Below are 21,667 nucleotides of genomic sequence, written 5' to 3'. Positions count from 1 at the left end.
TACTTAAGCGAGTCTTGCTCCACCGACATCTCTCTACTCACCTGGTCACATTTATTTTGGAATTACGGAAAGAAGTTAGACGATTACCATTTATTTTCTTTGGTCAAAGAGACAATGATGTAACTCTGTTGGCTTATGAATAAAATTTCGAGTTCTTCTCATGATGACTTAATTTTGATTCTGAGCATATTACTTTTGTGACTATGATGGCTGGGTCATCAATATTAATTCAAGGACATAGAATAGCCCAAGTTCCCTTTGCCAAATGGCACCTTGATTACTGTCGCAAAAACTCTCTACGCTCCTAGGGCAAATCACACCTATGAATTACCAACGGATTCCATGTGAAAACGCATGTAGAGAACGAAAATGATTTCCTTTGCAATACCTCTAATGATTGCAAACACATCTTAGAGAAGTTTAAGTATCTTTCTAGTGAACTTTATGTCACTATTCGAGCAATTAAATCCAATAAAGTTATGAGAGAAGATCTCTTGGATTTAGACACATATTGGCTTTGTCACGACAGGATAGGTCATCCTGGTCATGATATGATGATCCGACTACTAAAGACTTCACATAGACATCTTTTCTATCGAGCGAAATGAAGCATGAATCAAAAGTTTATCTCTGGACTAAGTGTGACCGATACTGCTGCCTAGGGCACAGCCTCCGTCCACCACCAGCCTAGGGCTGGCACAGTCCTTATTCATGACACCATGGATAGCGTTCATCATAATGATGGTGCCCCAGGTGATGCTGCAATCACCAACTTGCTTCAAATAGAATTTCAGACGCTCATGCCTAACCAAAATTCTCATTAGTTGCTTCAAAAGCCTCTCGCTCGTTTTACAAAAGTCATTCCTTAGGAGAATTAGGACTAAGACCATCCTATGCAAAGGATATGAAAATACATAGAATCCGTGGGGATTCTGTGGACTGATTCAACCAACTTGGGACGTTTAAATATCTCATGATGTTGGTTGACACGCAAACACGCTGGTCATGTGTTGTGCCATTGTCCACTTGTAATGCTGCTTATGCTATACTCCTAGCACATACCATATGACAACGGGCTCATTCCCCTGATCATCCTATTGAAAAAATTGGATTTGACATTGCTAGAGAGTTTACATCGAAGACTTTCGATGGTTATTGCAACAGGACTGATGTTGGACATCATATTCTCATGTACATACCCAAATGGTCTCGCGGAAACGACTACGATGGTATTCCGGACATTGGTAACGCCCACCAATCTCCTTACATCCGCTTGGGGTGATACAATATCGCATGCAATTATGCTAATTCGTCTACGACCAACCACCACTCAATCTACCTCTGCGTTACAGCGAGTGACTGGGTACAAGCATTGTACTTACGCATATTTGAGTGTGCTATTTATGTGCCAGTTGCACCGCCACAGTTCTCTATGATGGGTCCTTATAGACGAATGGGCAACTAGGTTGGATTTGAGACTCCAACAATCGTCCACCACTTAATGCCCTTACCAGGCGATCTCATTACCACTAGATTTGCAGGTTGTCACTTTGATGAGACAGTCTTTCAGTTGTTAAGGGGAGATCAGAACACGAATGTTTAACATGAACGACATGAATTATCGTAGTCTGCCCCCACTATGTCTCATCTCAATCCTCGTTAAAGTGACTAGATCACACAAATATGTTGCAAACATGCCTGCAAGGATTGACGTCTCTACAAGAGGACGTAGCGCCACCCTACACGGAGGTAGGCATGGCGCCAACGCCATAGAGAATGGCACTTTGGCGTTGTAGGCCATGGTCCCAGTTAGGATGCGTGGGAGGCCCGTGAGTTCGAAGGATACTTTGGCACATTCCAATCCTTTGATCATCGATACTCAAAATCAGTCTCATGAGCATCTTCCGTGTTAGGGTTATCGTTGGGGGACACCTTAACGTTAGAACCTATTCCTGAGAATATAGAGCTCTATGAAAATTACACGGGTGTACATGAGACGTGGGATATAAACTCCATCATAATTGTTGATGTAGTTGCACATTCCATTGCGCATGAGTTTGTTGAGTCCGATGATATCGAACCACTCTTCGTTGATGAATGAATGCCAACGTAAAGAGATTTGGTCTAAATGGAAAGATGCGATCCAAGTTAAGTTGGATTCTCTAACGAATAAGAAAGGTCTTTGAGCCGGTGATGCCAACACCTCCTAACATAAAACCTATTTATGCGACACTCCTAGCACATATCATACAACAACGGGCTCACTCCCCAGATCATCCTATTCCATCAATTGGACTTGACGATGCTAGAGAGTTTACATCGAAGACTTTCGATGGGTATTGCATTGGGACTGATGTTGGACATCATATTCTCATGTACACACCCAAATAGTCTCGTGGAAACTATTACGATGGTAGTCAGGACATTGGTAATGCACACCAATCTCCTTATATCCTCTTAGGGTGATCCAATATCACATGCAGCTATGCTAATTCGTCTACAACCCACCGCCACTCAATCTACCTCTGCGTTACAGCTAGTGACTGGGTACGAGTATCGTACTTACGTACATTTGAGTGAGCCATTTTTGTGTCAATTGCACCGCCACAGTGCACTATGATGGGTGGGCAACTACATTGGATTTGAGATTCCAACAATCGTCCGCCACTTAATGCCCTTGCTAGGCGATCTCCTTACCGCAAGATTTGCGGATGTCACTTTGAGGAGACAATCTTCCCATCGTTAGGGGCACTCTAGCGTTATTGGCCATGGCCCTAGTTAGGATGTGTGGGAGGCCCATGAGTTCGAAAGATACTTTGGCACATTCCAATCCTTTGATCATCAAGACTCAGAATCCGTCTCATGAGTATCTTCAGGGTTATGGTTATCATTGGGGGACGCCTCAACGTCAGAACATATTCTTGAGAATATAGAGCTCTATGAAAACTACACTAGTGTACCTGAGCCATGGGATAGAAACTCCATCATAACTGATGATGTACTTGCTAATTTCGTTGCACATGAGTTTGTTGAGTCAGATGATATCAAACCACGGTCCGTTGATGAATAAATGCCAACGTAGAGAAATTTAGCCCAAATGGAAAGATACGATCTAGGTTAAGATGGATTCTCTAACGAAGAGGAAGGTTTTCTAGCTAGTGATGCCAACACCTCCTAACATAAAACCTATTGACTAATGGGTCTTCGTTAGAAAGCGTTATGAGAAAAAGAGATGGAAATCTCGCCTTATGGCGCAAGGCTTCTCACAAAACGCCATGGAATCGACTACGATGAGACATATTCTCTCGTAATGGATGTCATTGCACTTCACTACCCTGTCAGTTTGGTAGTTTCCGAGTAATTGAACATGCAGCTTGCAAATGTGGTCACTACGTATCTCTATGGGGATCTCGATACGGAATATACATGAAGATTTATGGTGAACTTCATTTACCCAAGTCAAGTCTCTCTAGACCACGGAGCGGTTTACAAAGAGGTTGAAACGCTTACTAAAGTGACTACTTGATTGGGAAGGGATATGCCCGCGCGTTTCCATAACAAGTTTCGGATTCTATCGCGGTTCATGTTGGACATGATCTTCATTGGAAGCCCTAAAAGAGTTCAGGGAAATCGCTGAACACTTAAAATCCGAGTTTGAGATGAAGGATTTAGGGAGAACACGATTATGCCTCGGTTTGGAACTTGAGCATCGTGTTGATAGATGCTTAGGCATTTTGACAAGATCAAGCCTTCAAGCACCCCCATGATCGTTCGTAGTCTTGATCCTGAAAATGATCCTCTCCGTCTGAAGGATGATGACGAAGATGTGCTAGAGGCAGCAGTGTCTTACATGAGTACAATATGCGCATTATTGTACTTATCCCAATGCACAAGACCGGACATCTCATATGTTGTAAACTTGTTAGCTAGGTATAGCTGTGCGCCAACGCGACGCCATTTGATTGGTGTAAAAGATATCTTTCAGTACTTTAGATGTACGATTGATATGAGCTTGTTCTATCCTTACAGAGAGATGATAGATTCAGACCCATCACACACCTGGAACGCCGCCAACACTGGCCTGCGTCCACTATCCCCATCCCAAAACGACACAAGTGTTTTGGAAGGTTTTGCTGATGTTGGGTATCTGTCTTACCCATACAAAGGTCATTCCCAAACTGGTTAAGTGTTCACCATGGGTGAAGACCGTGATATCTTGGAGGTATACAGAATGGATCTTAGCCGCTATATCTTTGAACAATGCAGAGAATCTCTCTCTTCACGAAGTGGTTTGTGAATGTATATGGATTGGATCCATAATTACGCATGTTCGAACAATTGTAGTTTAAAGTCTACCACATATGAGCCTACCAGCATTTAGGATAATGCTATTTGTTTTGAACAAATAAAACAAGGCTACATCAAAATGGACAACAACAAGCATAATTAGCAACAACAGACTCTCCTCAAGATCAATTTGAACTAGATTCAGTCTGAGGACAGTGTGGCAGGCTTGCTCACTAAGTCATTGCCTAAATTCCACTTTCGAGAAACGTGTTGGTAGCATCGTTTATGGAAGTTATCCAATCTCCCATGACCGTAGTCATCAGGGGGAGATTTAGACATCAGGGGGAGATGTCTACACGTATGGTCTCGAAACGTGAAGGGTGTGTTGTGCTCTTTTTCTCCCTCGACCGAGGTTATTTTTGTCCCACTGGGTTTTTGTTACTCGACAGGGTTTTTGTTACTCGACAAGGTTTTTAATGAGGCAACGAGAGGAGCACCACGTTTTGGGCGACACACGGGGGAGTGTTCAAGTAAATCTCTATTTGTGTGTCTGACCCAAACTCTAGGTTACTTGACCTAGTGGTAATAGAGTTTTAATTAGAGAGAATCTCGGAGAATATCTTAGAGATATCTATTCAATGTATGATTATCTTTCCTTGAACAATTCAGATTCTATGCGTTGTAATCCTCTATAGAAAGAGACCCCTATTATCAATGAGAATACACGGCGATTTCCTCTCAAATATCGTTTCCCTAAAACAAATTGTTCGTTTATTATTTTTTATTATATAATGATGGTACAGTCACGAAAATTAAACTCAAAATCTTTCGCTTAGAAATTTATGTTTATGCGTGAAAATCAATATATATTTATTAGGCAAAACGCGTTTTGTATGTATATTTATTTGGCACAGATTTAAATGGTTATTTGCCTGGTTACCTTAATGGTCAATAGCTCTAAATGGTAATAATAAAGCAATAAAAAGGAGATTAATTAGTTAAAGAAAAATAATATGTACGTAGAACAAAATCCCTTCCTTTATTAATTTCAAACTGAAGAAAAACACAAAGAAATACAGCGAATCTAGTCCTTGTTAATGTCGAGTTCAGTTTTCTCGCACTTGGTAATCTGAAAACTCTCACCACCATTTGTTCCGTTGGAATTCAGAGGGACCTTCAAGTAGCATGCCATCTCCTGCTTAAGACTAACCTTCTTCGAATCACTCTTAGCCCAATACTCACTGTTAATCTTCAAAACAATATCAAAGACATCAGCTTTCCCGAAATCAAAAGCCTCCTGAGCCCCGAGGGCCACCGAGTGGTTCCCGGCAAACAATGCCGGGAATGTCACATTGGTCTTGTGTTCTAGGTAGAAAGGCTTCGAAAGATTGGTCATGTCATTTAGGTTTTGGCTCTTGAAAACCGGCACGGCCTCCAATAGGTCGAAGTTGTAATCCAAGGGGCTACGGTTTTCAAGGTTTAGTTTGAGGGTAAGGTTGTAGTCGAGGAAGGTGTTATTGGCGGTGAGGTCGAACTTGGTCAGGGAGGCATCAGTGACCTCATAATGGACCAGCGCATTATGTATGCTCTTGGCAATTACGAGAAAGTACACTAAAATGGAGACGCCGGCCAAAACAAAAAGTCCGAAAATTAGGCCAATCACGATACAACAACACTTCCCGACCATGATTTCCAGAGATGCAGAGAGTATTAGAAAGAGAAAGGATACAATGGTATGAGACCAGAGAATATAGAAGAAAGTAAGAGGCACTTACATCTGTTAAATAGGGATTAGGATAGAGTTTATACGATGGATTGGGACACGGTGACGTATTGAAGAGACCCGAGGTCCCGAGTAATTAATCAGCTTAATCAGTAAGCAATAATACGTTGGAATGCACGCAGAATCAAATCTGAGTAATTTTGGTAAGTCTTTGGATTATAATTAAATACATTCCGATATTATGCAAGCTGCGTATTTGCATTATCACTGAATAGGAAAAGACTATACATCATCTAATTACTAAAGGTGGCAATGACAAAGGCGCTTAAAATTTCTTGTTCAATGATAAATGACAAGTTTTTGTGATTAAGATTTGCCTTTTTCTCTCTATAATATACACCAACTTCGAAATTATTTGAGGATGTGGAGTTTGATACCTATAAAAAAAAAACAAAAATGCTTGAGATACCAAATATTATTACCAAATGATGTGGCACATGCTATGTTTGCTTCTAAGAGCAACTCCACCCGTTGCTTCTTGACTGGTCACCAGCTAGGAAAAGCTGATGTGGTGACCATGGAGGGGAAAATCAGGTTTCCACCGGAGGTATTCTGCCCAGCCAAAAGTTAGCCTTTCTTGACCGAAGCCAAGAATTTAGTCAAGGCCCTGACTAATTCCTTGCCCAGCTAAGACGTCTGCCAGCTCGGCCCAGCTAGGAAACGTGGGTGACATCACTAGATGAGTGGAGAAGGAGACGCGCTGATCGACAGAACTGGAGGACAAGCGTCTGACGCGTGGTGCCGCAACTCATCCATGCGTGCGTGCAGAGAGAGACGCGGAAGAGAGGAGGCGTTTGTCACCGGAGGACGATTTGCTCCACCTGGGGTTGCTTCGATCTCGGCCTGGGGGCAGCGTCTGGGCGGGCTAACGCCATTGAGCGGTCGTACGAGGTGAGGCGACCTCGGGGGAGCTGGGTCAATGGACAGAGGACGCCGGAAGAGGGAGAACAAGGCGGGTCGGGTCGGACGAAACCCACCAGGTCTGGAGGCGCGCGAGAGGGAGAGAGAATCAGAGGGGGGAAATGAAAAAAGAAAAAATTTCGTCCATTGAAACAAAACAGAATTTTTTTTTTTATATTTATAGAAAATTTCTAGATTTCAAAAATTCATAAAAACTCCGAATATTGCGTTCCATATATGCACGAGATTGTATCGACGAGCTCTACGATTTTCATGAAGGAAGTTTTCCCAAATTCCGAAAGTATAAAAAGTCAATTTTCACGACCCCCTTAAAAACGTTTGTTTCGAAAATAAAAATCGATTAGAAACCGAATTTCTCGTACAAAAACTAAATAACGTTGTATTGTACTTATTCCTAGTTTTTCATTGGGGAAATTACTGGTCCCCCTGTACTTTTTGGGATTTGACAGTTCAGTCCATGCTATTCCAATTTTAACAGATAACTCCCCAAACATTCAAATTTCACACAATTTGGTCCAAAATGACCATTTTACCCCTCACTTATTTTTTTTATTTTATATTTTATTCTTCTCTCTCTCTCTTTTTTATATATATGTGTGTGTGTGTATTTTTTATTCTTCTCTCTCTGTATATATATATATATATATATATATATATATATGTATATATATGTGTGAGTATATATGTATGTATGTATATATATATGTAAATGTGTGTGTGTATATTTTTATTCTTCTCTCTCTTTTTATATATATTTATATGTATATATGTGTGTGTGTGTGTGTGTGTGTGTGTGTGTGTGTGTGTGTGTGTGTGTATGTATATGTATATGTAGATATATGTATATATGTGTGCTTGGTGTGTGTGTGTGTTAGATATATATATATATATATATATATATAAAGAGGAAGTGAGGGTAAAATGTTCATTTTGGACCAAATTGTGTGAAATTTGAATGTGTGAGGAGTTATCTGTAAAAATTGGAATAGCATGGACTGAACTGTCGAATCCCAAAAAGTACATGAGGGACTAGTAATTTCCCTTTTTTCATTTATGTAAGAAAAATCAATGAACAGTAAAACTGACTGGTCAAGAAACGGAACGGGTGGAAACCCATGTCCAGTGGTAGTGAACAGTTTCTTGACTGGTCGACGCCTTGACATTTCTCGACTACGGGTGAACTTGCTCTAAGATAGTGATGATATAGAAATAATACAATTTATACTTCTCCTAAAAAAAAATAAAAAAAAAACAAATAAAAAGATAAGAATAAACATAGACCATTATCTTCTTCCTTATGGATTTGAACATCTCCTCATGCTTCGCCATTCCTGATGGGAGCCATCAAAGAGTGCTATAACTCTTGACTTTGTTCTCATATGAATTCATGAATTAATTATATGCCACCCAAACTTACAAAGTTCCTTTCTCCTTCTCTTACCACCTCTCTTTTCATGATTTCTCCTTATGAGATTTGAACTTTAAAGGCTTGAATTAAAAAATCAATTAGATATTGGATTATATGCAATGCCAAAAATTGGAGATCGTGCTATGTTTGCAGTGCAGTTAATTGAAACCTAGTGATGCTTTCATTTGTGTAATTGAACAAAACTCACCAAACCAACCAGATCTACAACATCCGATGGTAAATGATCTCCTCTGGATGAGGATAGTGGCCATGGGACTTTGCAATGGCTTTGGATTTGCTTGATTTTTTATTTTTTGATAAAGAAAAAAATTATAGGGAAAATCCATGTTAGCAATTTCTTTGATGAGTTGGCACTTGCCACATCATTCGGTATATGAATTTCGTATGAATATTTGGTATCTCTAGCTCTACTAAAAAAAAAAATTAACATATACTTCATCTACTGTGTGAATGCAAATGTGAATGAAAACACAAGCACACTCATAAATGATTGCTTGAAACCAATCACTTAAAACAATAAATGTATTTAAAAGTTAATGTAGACGAAGCTTGGGATGGCAATAATCACAAAAGCGGGATTGGGGTGATTATCAAGAACCCACAGGGGCCAAGCAATTGTTGGAGCTAACATTCTTGGCTGCCACAATACAGCTGTTGAAGTCGAGGCTGAGGCAGTGGTTAAAGGCCTCCAGCTTGCTGCATTCTTAAAGCTCCAAAATATTATTCTAGAAGGTGACTGTCAAGAGGTCTTCAACGTTCTCAACAATTCCTCATCCTCCCCAAATTGGAGAATATCTCACATGATCAACAAGGTGTCTCACCTGAAAACTTTGTTTACCTGGGATCAATTGGCATTGGATCCCTCGTGAAGATAATGCTGATTCAGCGGCCAAGCTTGCCAAACTGAGGTTGTGCTATCAGGATTAGGCCAATAGGCCTCCAACCTCCTTGATTTCCATTCTAAGAAGTGATGGCCTTCCAGGGCCCCCTTGTAGCTAGACTTAAGGCCTCTGCCTTCTGGCTTTTCCTTGGTTCGTGTGCTTTGTATCCCCTTGCCTTGCCCTCGTGGCCTAATGAAATTTCATTATCGACAAAAAAATAAAAATAAACGTACGTAGAACATTTTACACGGGTGTTTACCGTTTAGTGTTTAGGTACTTGACATGAGAGTATGAATTTAATTTTAATATGCACTGTTTTTGGGCAAAGGGGGTAATGTACGTTTAGACTACCCATTGGAATTAGCTACAGCCCCATGCCATTATTAATCACATATATATATATATATATATATATATATATAGATACACGTTTTTGATTATTATCGATCAAGAAAAAAAGATTCATAAATAGTGTCTTTGATCCAAAACACTAAAATTGATAAAAATTATCTCTTACCCCAACAACAGATTTTTATTCCTACTAACACAATTTAAAGTGAAATAACAATTTTGACCTCAACCTAATTAAAAAACTACATCAATGCCATCTCTCTCTCTCTCTCTCTCTCTCTCTCTCTCTCTCTCTCTCTCTCTCTCCGCCGACCTAAAGACTTGCGCTTCTATATATCCACCACCATCGCTTTCCTCCCCCTCTCCACCGCTGTGTTCTTCCTCATCTCCTTTGACCCGGCCGGATCCAACTCAACCAAGTCAGAGTCTAACTCGTCGGAGAAGCTCACCCTAGACTTCTCGTTCTCGCTGACGATCAAGGTCTGGAACCGCAACTTCTTCAGCTTTCTGCTGTCGCCAGAGATTATGGCCCCGAGGACGTGCCTCTTTCGCCTCAATTCCACGACAGCCCACCGCAAAACAGTCATTTCTGGCTAGATTCGGGTCCTATTTCAAGGAATTTTGAAGCCGGGATCCCTGGTGTCTTCATGTTCGGCCAACTCAACCGTGGGCTAGTGGTGTGGTTCAGATATTCCCTGAACCAGTCTCCTTCTTGAACAGCGAGAAGTTGTGCTCGGCTTCAAGAATATGTTCGGAAGGAGAAGAAGGAGAAAGAGCAGCTGTAGCCGGCGCAATGAAGGGAGAAGAAGACGACGTGGGTGCCCAGAGCATTTTCTGGGTGGCCCAAATCTTTTTTTTTTTTTTTTTGTAAAATGGTGGCAGAAGGCCTAGAAGGAAAGGGAAAAAAAAAAGGTTTTATCGGAGGGCAATACAGGGTTATTAGGGGGTAAATAAATGTTTTGAATTGATGTAATCTCTTCGTTTTTTTTTCCTTAATCAAAGTTTTATCTATCTAATTTTAGGGATATTAGTTCTCATTCCAACAACCAAAATTTCTATTGGGGGGTAATAAACCTCTCCGGCCCCATATGAGATCTTTGACAACCTCTTTGGGGACTTTTGACGAGGTTTCATAAACCTCTATTGCCCCCCAATAGACCTTTATTGGGGGTGGGGGGGGGGGTTAATAGAGGTTTATCGGGGGGCAATACAGGTCTATTTGGGGGTAATAAATCTTTTTGGCAACTTATGAGATTTCCAACGATCTTTTTAGGGACCTCCGGCGAGATTTTCAGAGAAGTATGGTGGGTGGAAACCGGAATCCGGCGAAGTCTCCTATGGCTTCTCTCTCTCTCTCTCTCTCTCTCTCTCTACATAACAAAGTGGTGAGGGTAAAATAATCTTTAAAAAAAATTAATGGGATATTAAGCAAGACCTTATTAGAGTCTTTATAGGTAAGGGGGAATTAAAAAATCTTAATGGGGTAAATGGGAAAAAAAATCCCAAAAATTAAGGTCAATGGGCAAAAATCTCTTCATTCTGGCAAAAAAGAAATCAAGATCCTAGATTAATCAACTTATTTGTGACTCTTGTTGTTATTTTTGTAATAGAAAAAAAATTGTGTATGTACGTCATCCTTGCTCATATATATAACAAAAAGGATCCATGAAAGATTATGATGGAGCACTAGTTGATTCAATTACACAAAAAAAAAAAAAGATCGATGCAAACTAAGTTCTGAAATCATCTGAGGCTCTGAGCCCTAGCTAGTGGCTCTCAATCTTAGTACTGTAGTATTCTTTATTTAGCCTCGTCCAATACCTGATGTTACGAAGGCGATTCAAAAACACTCATTGATATTTTTGAAAGTCCACTAATAGAATTAGAGTGAGGATAGAACGCGCTTCACGCGCCTAGGAAAAAAAGGAAAAACCGGAGGGTGGGTGTTTCTCTCCCGGCCGAACACGGCAGGCAATCCGGCCTCTGCGTTCTGGCCCGGGAGAGGATTGATGGTTCGAAGGTGTTGGGGGCTGTTGGGACAGCGGTGTGGTCCTGGGAGAGTGGTTGCTTCTCCGTTTTCGGGCGGTACGGATCGATCTCGATCTGTCATTCTCGGATCCGGGGCGGAGGCTGTGGTGCTGCAGCGTCATGCTTCGTCTTTCCGGTGGCGGGCTCTGGCGTCATCGATCGGGTTGTGGTTGTGGCGATTCAATTCGGATCGGGGCAGTGGTGATCTCGAATGGGTTCTGGATCCGATCTGGTCTGGATTCGTTCTGAGGTGGGCTGCCTGGTGTTGGGGCTGGTTCTAGAGTGACATGGCTGTGCTGCAATGGAAGGCTTCGGCGCGGCGGCTTGTTGCTGCAGGGCGGCGTTTTGGTGGCGATGGGGTTAGCCGGCGGCGTGTGTGGTTGTCTGCAGTGTTTGGCCTTTGCGGGGGGATGGGGGTCTTGGGCCGGGCCACTGTTTTCGGTCCTCTTTGGTGTTTGTTACTGTTTTTCAATTTGGTTTGTTGTTATTTGGTTTCTGTTGTTCTTTGTTTTAGAATAAGTCCCCCCTCTGTTGAGCGGGGGTTTGGGTGTTTTCAGGTTGCGTCGATGCCATTGTTTTGGTATCTTGGTTGTACTGTAGTGCCATCTCTATGGCTCGGTCTGGTGGCCGTGCCGGCTGGTTATCGATGTGATGATGAATTACCCTCGCACGTGGTCTGGCGGTTTTGGGACACGGTGCTTGAGAGGGTGTTGCGATTCATCATCATATTGGTGGTAGGGTTGTATCTTTACACTAGAGGTTGGCTGCTACCCATGGTAGCCCGAATGCAAGGGCGAATTAGGTGGTTGGATGTTGGGCTTTTTTGGCTCACAGAGGTCGGTCTTTTGGCAGTTCCGCCACTATGGTTCTAGTTTGGAAGGGGTGTTGTGGTTTGATACCACATATGGTTACTCATATTCAATGTAATATGTTTGGTTATTAATGAATTTTCCTATTCTCAAAAAAAAAAAAAAAAAAAAAAAAATACCTGATGTTACAACTTAGTGGTGCAATCCGGAAGCTCGATAGGTCCTTCATTCTTCACGAATTCAAGATCGCCTCCCAACGGTTCTAGAATCAAATCTTGGAATTTCTTAAAAGATAGATATTGCAGCGGAATTTCACATCTCAGCTTCTGTTCACCGATGTACACTACGCATCCTTCCTGAGTTTGGCAGGTTTTGTTTTCAGCAGGATCGTCAAGTCTCTTGAAGTTGTTCGAGTCACTGCTGGACTTGCTTTGGCAAAAACAGAGCTTTCTTGAGATCTTCTGACGCAGAGACTTCAGTAAACCCATGACTACCAGTAGTCAAAGAAGCTAACCTAAAAGAGGGAATATTATTAAAGCTAGAGCGGAAAGTATTTTAGGCTAAGACTTGAAGAAATGAAGAACTATATATAGATATCTCATATGAGGAAATCCTAAATTCTAATGGTTTCCTAGCTACTTTCCTATTCGAGCTTTTAGCTTGGAGATTAATTAATCAAATAAACCAAATGAAATCCGGAATACTAGCTATAGTGTCTGACGTGGTAATGAACACCATCTTCGATTCTCTTGCAAAATTACTTGCGAGGGTCGCCGACTAAACGGATGTCCTTTTAATAGCTTTTAGGTTTTCAAGGAGATCACAATTTGTGAGCTAGCTAAATCAATGGATTATGATGTTGCAAACAATATGTCAGATTCATATTAGAGTAGGACGTTGCCATACAAATTGATATTAAAAATTTGATAAATAGTTGGTTTTTGATTATTACACTAATCCCTAGTTACAAAGGAACTTGGAATTACCAATGAATATGTATTTGTGAACTAGCAACCCTAGGGTTGAGAAGATAGAGCGGCGGCGGCAATCCGTCAGTCTAGCAGCAGTACAGCGTCTCCTTTCTGAGAGGCGGTGGTGTGAGTGGACACGTTTTCTGAGGCGTGTTCGGGATCGACGTTAAGAAGCAAATAGAGATTGTGCGGTAGGTGGGAGGCCGGAGTCGAGCTATTGGACCGAGTGGCGCTTGACATAGGAGTCCAGGTGCGTCTCGCGTCGAGGTCGTGCAGCAGGTGGGAGGCTAGCTTTGATTGGATAAGCGCTTAGCTCCTTGCGGTGTCAAGGCAGCATAGCGGTTGAAGAGCAAGGCAGATCAACAAATTTGGTGGGTCATTTGATTGACGACGAGATGGTTTGGTGGAAAGGTCGACCGCGGGAGACCCTGCTATCTGCGGCCGCAGTGGCGGTGATGGCTAGGCAGCATGAATGGGCTTCACTTCACTTAGCTCGGGCTTAGGCTTGGGCTATTGGGCCTAGGCTCACTTCGAGCCTGCAGATTTCCAAGAAAAGCGTGAAGACCAACCTGTTGCCGAGGTTATTGGATGCTGCAGAGCCTGAGGCAAGTGCTAGTTCCGACCCTAAGGGGAAGGAAAAAGTACTTGCTTAGGGTATCCAAGATAAAGACATTCTGAACTCAAGCCTTTTGAAGTAGGGGTAATTTCTATAGGCTTTTCTAAGATGTTTCTAGTTGATATTTGTGCCACAATTGTGTGATTGGCAAATTAGACTAGATGAATATTTCTTCCTTAGAGAGCGAGACTACTCTTGCTTAGTTTAGGCTTGCTATTCAGCAAGCGTCCCTTTAGACTTTAATGAGTTAAGAGTGGCTTAGATAGATTATCCAGTTTGTCCCGGGTTTTCTTATGTAAGTTCTGTTAGACTCTGGCCTGTTTTCATGGCTTTGATATCTAATAACATCAAATCCTATTAAAAAAAAAAAGGAACTTGGAATTAATTCAAGACCGTGTTACGGACTTATGGTATGGTATACATCGAGACTCAATCGAGTATATCATATGGCAATGTCACAATATATGGAGGGCCAACTTGAGATCATAAAATTATTTGGGTACATATGCGTCTAATGAAAAGAGCGACTGCTCCGTTTTTAATCAAATCCTAGCCGTCATGGTGAGGGATTGCACAGATTTGATAAGGGATCAACCACATCAACCATATATCCGACAGCCATAGCCCAACGTCGACCTCAGTCGATGAGCCATTTGCTTCCTTCAGCCTTTTAGTGGGTTAAGACGATGTTGATCCAGTGGATTGATCTTCCGCTCGAAACACTCCTGCATCACCAGACAATGTCGGAGTGTTTCAAGCTATGGCAAACCTGTTTATTGGTGCCTGCAATACGCATAACTGCTGCCATAGTGAAACCCAGATCGCCGATTAAGTTGTGTTCTGTTTAGTTACTGGATGGAGCAAAACTATGTTATCGATTTGGAGATGGGTTTGGTTTTAGTTATGCACATGGTTTTGGCATGGTTACAAGTTTGGTGAATCCAAATCCAAATCCGCCAGATTAACGGATATCCGATATGTTTATAATTAGGGAAAAAATCATGAATAGTACCCGAATTAAGGCCCACTACGAATTTCAGTACATAAATTTCTGAAACATAAACTTTGGTACATCAAATATAAAGCCCGACCCAATATACGTACACGACGTCAATGACTCCGTCAGACGTCGTGCCATTACGCACATAATGAAGGGTAAAATTGGTTTTTTAGTTTGAAAACCCTTATCCCTTCGACTTGGTCAGCTGTCGTATATAAGGACATGTAGTCCACGATAGTCAACTCGTTTCTCTCTCTCTCTTTTATCCCTTTGACAGCCACAGCTCAGAGAAAGGGAAAGCACAGCAACAGCTAATACTCTGAGTGAATAAGGACAGTTAAGGGTAAAGGGAATCAGAATCTTATCAGAAAGAATAGGAAAAAGTGGAGTGGAGTGAATGGCACAATACTGGAGGTATTTCCGATTGGATGGAGATCCAGCAAGATATGGAGGTATGGATAAATTATTTCCTTTAATAGATCTGTTTGCTTTTGATGCTTTTGTTTGCTTTTGATGCTTTTGCCGCAATTTAAGGGTGTTTGATTGTGGTAAAAAAATATTTCTTCTTTGTTTATCAGAGTTTAATATTGACTGGCTATGGTTTGTGGGCACTGTTTGTTTATCCCATTTTTTTGTCTTGTTCTGCCTTTTTTATTGAAAAAATCCCTTTTTGTCGGTGAAAATGGTTGAAATTGGTTGGGAATTGAATACAGTATTCAAAATTAGGGTTTCTGGTTGGTGGGTGTGAACTGGTGTTGAAGTAAATGAATCTGTTGACCCGATTTGGCATGTGAATGTATTTGTTAGCACTAATGGAAGTCCCTTACTGACATTAAAAAAAGGAAACAGTATGTATAATGGGTTTGCCACACACATAGCCGTCCCTCTCCTCTCAAACTCTCCTCTCAAACCCTACCTCACGCGCACACACACATAGCCGTCCCTCTCCTCTCAAACTCTCCTCTCCTCTCAAACTCTCCTCTCAAACCCTACCTCGACTTCCACACGAACAAGAAGGTCCTGGAGGATCTGCAAAAATCCCGTCGACGCCTCCGCAACAAGATCGCCGGATTCTCGACCCATCTCATGAATCGCATCCAGAAGGGCCCCGTCCGCGTCATCTCCCTCAAGCTCCAGGAGGAGGAGCGCGAGCGCCGCATGGACTTTGTCCCCGACGAGTCCGCCATGAAGACCGACGAGATCGCCGTCGACAAGGTGACCCTCGACATGCTCACTGCTCTCGGCATGGCGGATATTCCCGGAGTCAAGAAGGTGGATCCCTCTGATCTCCAGACTGCGCCGATCGGGTACGGCCCCATGAGGTACTAGGAAATGGTGGCCGGTTGCCGGTTTTTCGCCGCCGCAACGGTTTTGATGTTATAGTACATTGGGTTTTTTTTTTGGATTAGGAACCATGTCTAATTTGCTATGCTTTTTTTTTGAGTTTGTTGTGAACTAGTGCTTTGTCCTTTATGGGAATTTCTGTTCTGGATTAAGAATTTAAAGCATGTCTGTTTATTTAGATTTGCTGCATAAGTTGTTTTGATATCGTGGTTAATTGGTTCAAATGTTGTTTCTGTGTTAATTTGGTTGATATTTTGGCTGATTGATGTTAGGGGTTTGTTTAAGAATGATTACAGTAGGGTTTAGATTTGAGTTTATTTGGAAGGATCTGGTTTGGTCATGTTGGCAGGATATGATTACTTTGGTTCCACAAATGACATTGTGGCTCTAGGTCCCGGGAACTGAAGTGATGTTGATTTCAATTATGTTAGTTTGTTTAGTTGTTAGAGAATGCAAGCTTTTTAGTGAGGCCGTGGATAAATCCCCAGGCTCATACTGACCTGCTTTTTTATGCTTTTGTTCACATTTTCTTGATGCAAGTTCTAGGTACTTGAGGGTGCATTTTGTTTGGAAATGTATATACTAGCAGTTGAACTGCGACATAAGGGTGCATTTTGTTTTGAACATATCTTTATAATGATATGGGAGCTGGAGAGTGCTCTCAATTTTAGTGAAAAGTGATAACCTTAGTGGAACTAGTAAAGATGATAGTCATGAATGAAAAACAACAAGATGTACGGTGAGGGTAGGCTTTGTTTTGAATGTTGATGATATGAAGATTGGTTTTCTAGAAAGACTGGCCTACAAATTGGGTTTATTTTTGGATTAGGAACTATGTCTAATTTGCTATGCTTTTTTTTTTTTAGTTTGTTGTGAACTAGTGCTTTGTCCGTTATGGGAATTTCTGTTTTGGATTAAGAATTTAAAGCATGCCTCTTTATTTAAAAAAAAAAGAAAGTATAATGGGTTTGTTTGATCTGATTGGATTACTGTTGGTGTGAACAGTTGGTGTGATTAGTGTGAAGGATATAATCTGATATAAAATTCTTTTGTTTTTTCCAGATCCCAGTTTGTTTACTGTGAAGATTCATCACGGCGGAAGGTTTTACAGTAATGGAGGTATCAATAGGCAGTATAGGGGGAGTGAAGATCCTGTGTTTGTGGATGGAGTTGATCCGGATAAAATATCTGTTACAGGATTCAACTATTGGGCGAATGATCTTGGTTATATTGGAGGTCCGATCATGTATTGGTATAGGATTCCTGGGAGTGAAGATGGAAGTGGGTACCTACCAATAGTGACTGATTTGGATGCAATGGATATGGTGCAGTTTGTTCCCAGTAATACTAGGATACTGGATGTATATATTGTTTGTCTGGGTGGATGGAGGCATTTCCAAGATTGGGAGTTGGATGGTTATGCTAGTGATGTGGACCACCTTCTTTATTTCAGCAATTTCATTGAGGATCTGCCATTATCAGCAATTGAAGATGGAGACTTGGACCCAGCAGAGGGAAATGAGGAAGCAAATATGGTCATCAACAATGAGGAAGGGCCAACTATGGGCCAAGAGGATTATATGAGGGGCCAACAAGATGGGATAGTGCTGGGCGAAGATGTTGGCAGGATGGGCCAACAAGAGGGGTTAACAACAGTTGGGATGCATAGTTCGGTGACAGTGTCAAGAGCTTCTAGGCCAAGAAATGTGTCAAGCACCCATACAAGAAGGGATGCAGGTTTTGGGAGGCCAGCTGCTGGGATATCAATTAGGGAGCCTGAAGCCAATCAGAAGCCTCAAGCTCAATATGTTCAAACATCCTCCAGGGTGAATTCCAACTCTGCAAGGGATAAAGGGAAGCAAAAAGTGGTTGAGGCACCGAAGAAGAAACAAATGAGACCTAAAAAGGCAGAGGCAAGGAGGTATTCAACAAGGGGGAATGAAGGTTGCTCTTATGCAGTTCCAGATGGAGACTTTAGCTATGAGTCGTCTGATTCTGATGACCCTAATTATGATGGGATTGTTGATAGTGACTATGAGCTGTTGGATGAGGAAGATGAAGTTGACTTTGGGAGAAATGTGGATGGTGATCCAAGTTTGGTAGGGGAGTTTGAAGATATGGGGTTTGAAGGGAATATAAGTGATGTGGAGGATGATGGATCAGATGGATTTCCAAGTATTCATGGGTCTGATAGTGAGGGTGAAGATGTTGGCCCTTACAAAGTGGGTTGCAGGAAGAGGTTTTCTGATTGGGTGGAGTTCAACCCAAAAATTGACATGAGGAACCCAAGATTTCAGTTGGGAATGGTGTTCCCAAACTCGGTAGTTTTTAAGAATGCGGTTAGAAAGCATGCTGTTTTAACAAGGAAGGAGCTGAGGTTTGAGAGGAATACCAAAGACAAAGTCCTTGTAAGGTGCAGGACCTCACCAGGGTGCCCATTTTGGCTATATGCAAGTTCACCGAAGGAAAAGACAGCTCAAGTAATGATCAAGGTTTACAGGCCAGTACATGAGTGTTCATCACTAGAGGGTAGAGTTTATCACTGCCACGCACCATTCATTGCAAATGAATACATGGACCAGTTCATGGCAGATGGGAACTGGTCAAGAGAGGGAATCCAAAATGCAGTTAATAGGGATTTTGGAATGGATATTGGCTACCAGATGGCATACAGAGCTAAACGAATGGCAATGCAGAAGGCACAGGGGACATATGAAGAGCAGTATAATCTTCTGGAGAGTTATGCGAATGAGCTGAAGAAAAGAAATCCAGGAACTTCTGTCTGGATCCAGACTGAGCTACAAGGTGAAGTTACGAGGTTTAAAAGGATTTATATTTGTTTCGAAGCTTTGAAGAAGGGATGGAGAGCAGGTTGCAGACCTATCATAGGTCTTGATGGATGTCATTTAAAGGGTGTGCACAAGGGCCAGTTGTTGTCTGCAGTAGGGATCGATGGCAACAATGGCATGTACCCGATTGCGTATGCAATTGTAGAGCAAGAAACAAGGGATTCTTGGACCTGGTTTCTAACATTCTTGAGAGAGGACCTCCAGATATACTCTTCAGTGCATTATGCATTCATTTCAGATAAGCAAAAGGGACTGGAGCAGGCAATCAAGGACCTCTTTCCCAACTCTGAGCATAGGCATTGCGTACGACACTTGCACAACAACTTCAAGGGAGATGGCCACACTGGATTGGCTTTAAAGCAACTTCTCTGGGCAGTGGCACGAGCTAATACTATGTCTCAGTATGACAAGGCAATGGAGGAATTGCAGGAGGCATCTTTCTTGGCTTGGAAGTGGTGTGTTGACAGGCCAGCTTGCCATTGGTCTAGGTCACACTTTAAGGATCAGATTAAGTGTGACATCCTTCTGAACAACCACAGTGAGTCATTCAATAAGAGTGTCTTAGATGCAAGGAAAAAACCAATTCTTCCATGTTTGGAGGACATTAGGAAAGCACTGATGGTGAGGTTAAACCATAGGAGGAATTCTGCTGCTAAGTGGAGGTGCAACGTAGGGCCTAGAATTGAGAAGTTGTTAAAGAAAAATGCAGTTTGGAGCCATGAATACAGAGCACTTGAGTCTAGTGACATGAGGTTTGAAATACAAGGAAGGGGTGTTGTTTGCCAGAGTGGAGTTGTGAGTCAGCATTCTGTGCAGCTGGACACCATGTCATGCACCTGCAGAAGATGGAATTTAAGTGGACTGCCCTGTGGCCATGCAATTGCTGCAATTTACAGCAAAGGAAGGAGCCTGGATGATTATGTTTCAGAATGGTATACTCAAAAGAGATATATGGAAGCATATGAGGTGGTCATCAATCCCATTGCAGGTGTTGCTGAATGGGAGTTGATTCAAAGGGCAATAGCACCTCCACTATATAGGAGGCAACCAGGGAGGCCCAAAACAAAAAGAACAAAGGAACCAGGTGGCTAATGTGATTTTGGCTAATGTGATTTTTGAACTTTTGTTTTTATTAATTGCAAGTACATTTTCAGTTAGTTTGTTGGGTTATTTACTGGAAATTGCCTTCATTTTCAGGTGAGGAACCTCCTCCAGCTAGAAGTGAAAGGTTGTCGAAGAGCTACTATTCTCAGATAACATGTGGGAGATGTCACATGAAAGGTCACAACAGGAGGACTTGTGAAAGAAGAAACGAGGTATGGTTCGCAATATTGATGAAAGTTAATGTTTTGAACTGTGCTAAGTTAATGTTTGTATGCTCAACATTAAGGGTGTCAATGACGAAGGTCACCAAGATCATACTGAGCCTCAAACTGTGGATGAAGCTGCAGAACCTGGAGTTCAACCTCCATTGCAAGAACAACCTCATGATGATGATCAAATTAGAGATGCACCACCTTTGCCAACTGAAGAATCAATTCAGGACAATGCATATTCTCAAGCATCATCTGTGCAGCCAAATCTGGTTAATGACAATGTCAACCAAAATATTAATTTTCGGGTTAATGTCAATCTCAATCTCAATATTGATTCCGGAGGGCCTGATAGGAATGGAAACCTTTCTCAAAACATGACCACAGTTGGGCAGAGTGCTTCTCAGGTAAATTTTGTTGGATGGTTATTGTTGGTTATTGTTGGTCATTGTGATTATGTGAAATAATAGGTTAGCTGGTTTGGTTGCATCATTTTATACGAACTGTTGTTATTCAACTATCTATTTCATCATTTCCTAGGCTGAACCAGTGAATGAGACATCATCAGCAAGTGCTGGAGGGTCAAGGAAGAGGTACAAGTTGCCTGCAAGGAGAATTAAGCCAAGAAAGTCACCCAGACTTGCTGCTGCATCTGTTCAACCTCAAAAACTGAAACTGCAGAGGGCTTTGTGGAAACCATGAATTCTGTGTTTTAGGAACCAAGCTTGGTAGTTATGGCAAGAAACACCACCTGTTAATGTGGCATTTGTTTTCTTTTGTTATAGGACAAATGCCATAAGCTTTTGTGTAACAGGTCGTTTTTGGAAAATCTGTAGTAGGGGGTAGTATGAACAATTGCTTTCCATTATTTGGAATTTCTATGTCATGCACAGTTGAACCATTAACTAAGTAATTTCATTCCTATTATTGCCATTTTTTTTTTCATTTTCACCACTACTAATAGTCCATTTTTAAACAAGAGTATGGTTAGTTGCAGACTTTATCAGAATTTTGGCGGGAAAAATATATGCAAGGAGTGTAGGTTGTAGGTTGGAGGGAAAATGCCGTACAGACCATTTTACCCC

The 21,667-nt window shown here is 41.7% G+C and overlaps 1 protein-coding gene across 1 annotated transcript; it reads right to left on the bottom strand.

Moving 5' to 3' along the window:
* Positions 1-5,371: 5,371 nt before the first annotated feature.
* LOC112194059 lies at positions 5,372-5,974 on the bottom strand. Its single transcript, XM_024334321.1, has one exon. It carries the CDS (start codon positions 5,972-5,974, stop codon positions 5,372-5,374), a length of 603 nt encoding a protein of 200 aa, XP_024190089.1.
* Between the last annotated feature and the right edge of the window lie 15,693 nt (positions 5,975-21,667).

This window comes from Rosa chinensis, chromosome 3, assembly GCF_002994745.2.
Source record: "Rosa chinensis cultivar Old Blush chromosome 3, RchiOBHm-V2, whole genome shotgun sequence".
NCBI classification, from domain to species: domain Eukaryota; kingdom Viridiplantae; phylum Streptophyta; class Magnoliopsida; order Rosales; family Rosaceae; genus Rosa; species Rosa chinensis.
Note: the sequence above shows the minus strand (reverse complement) of the source record. Positions and strands in the feature narration are given on the sequence as shown.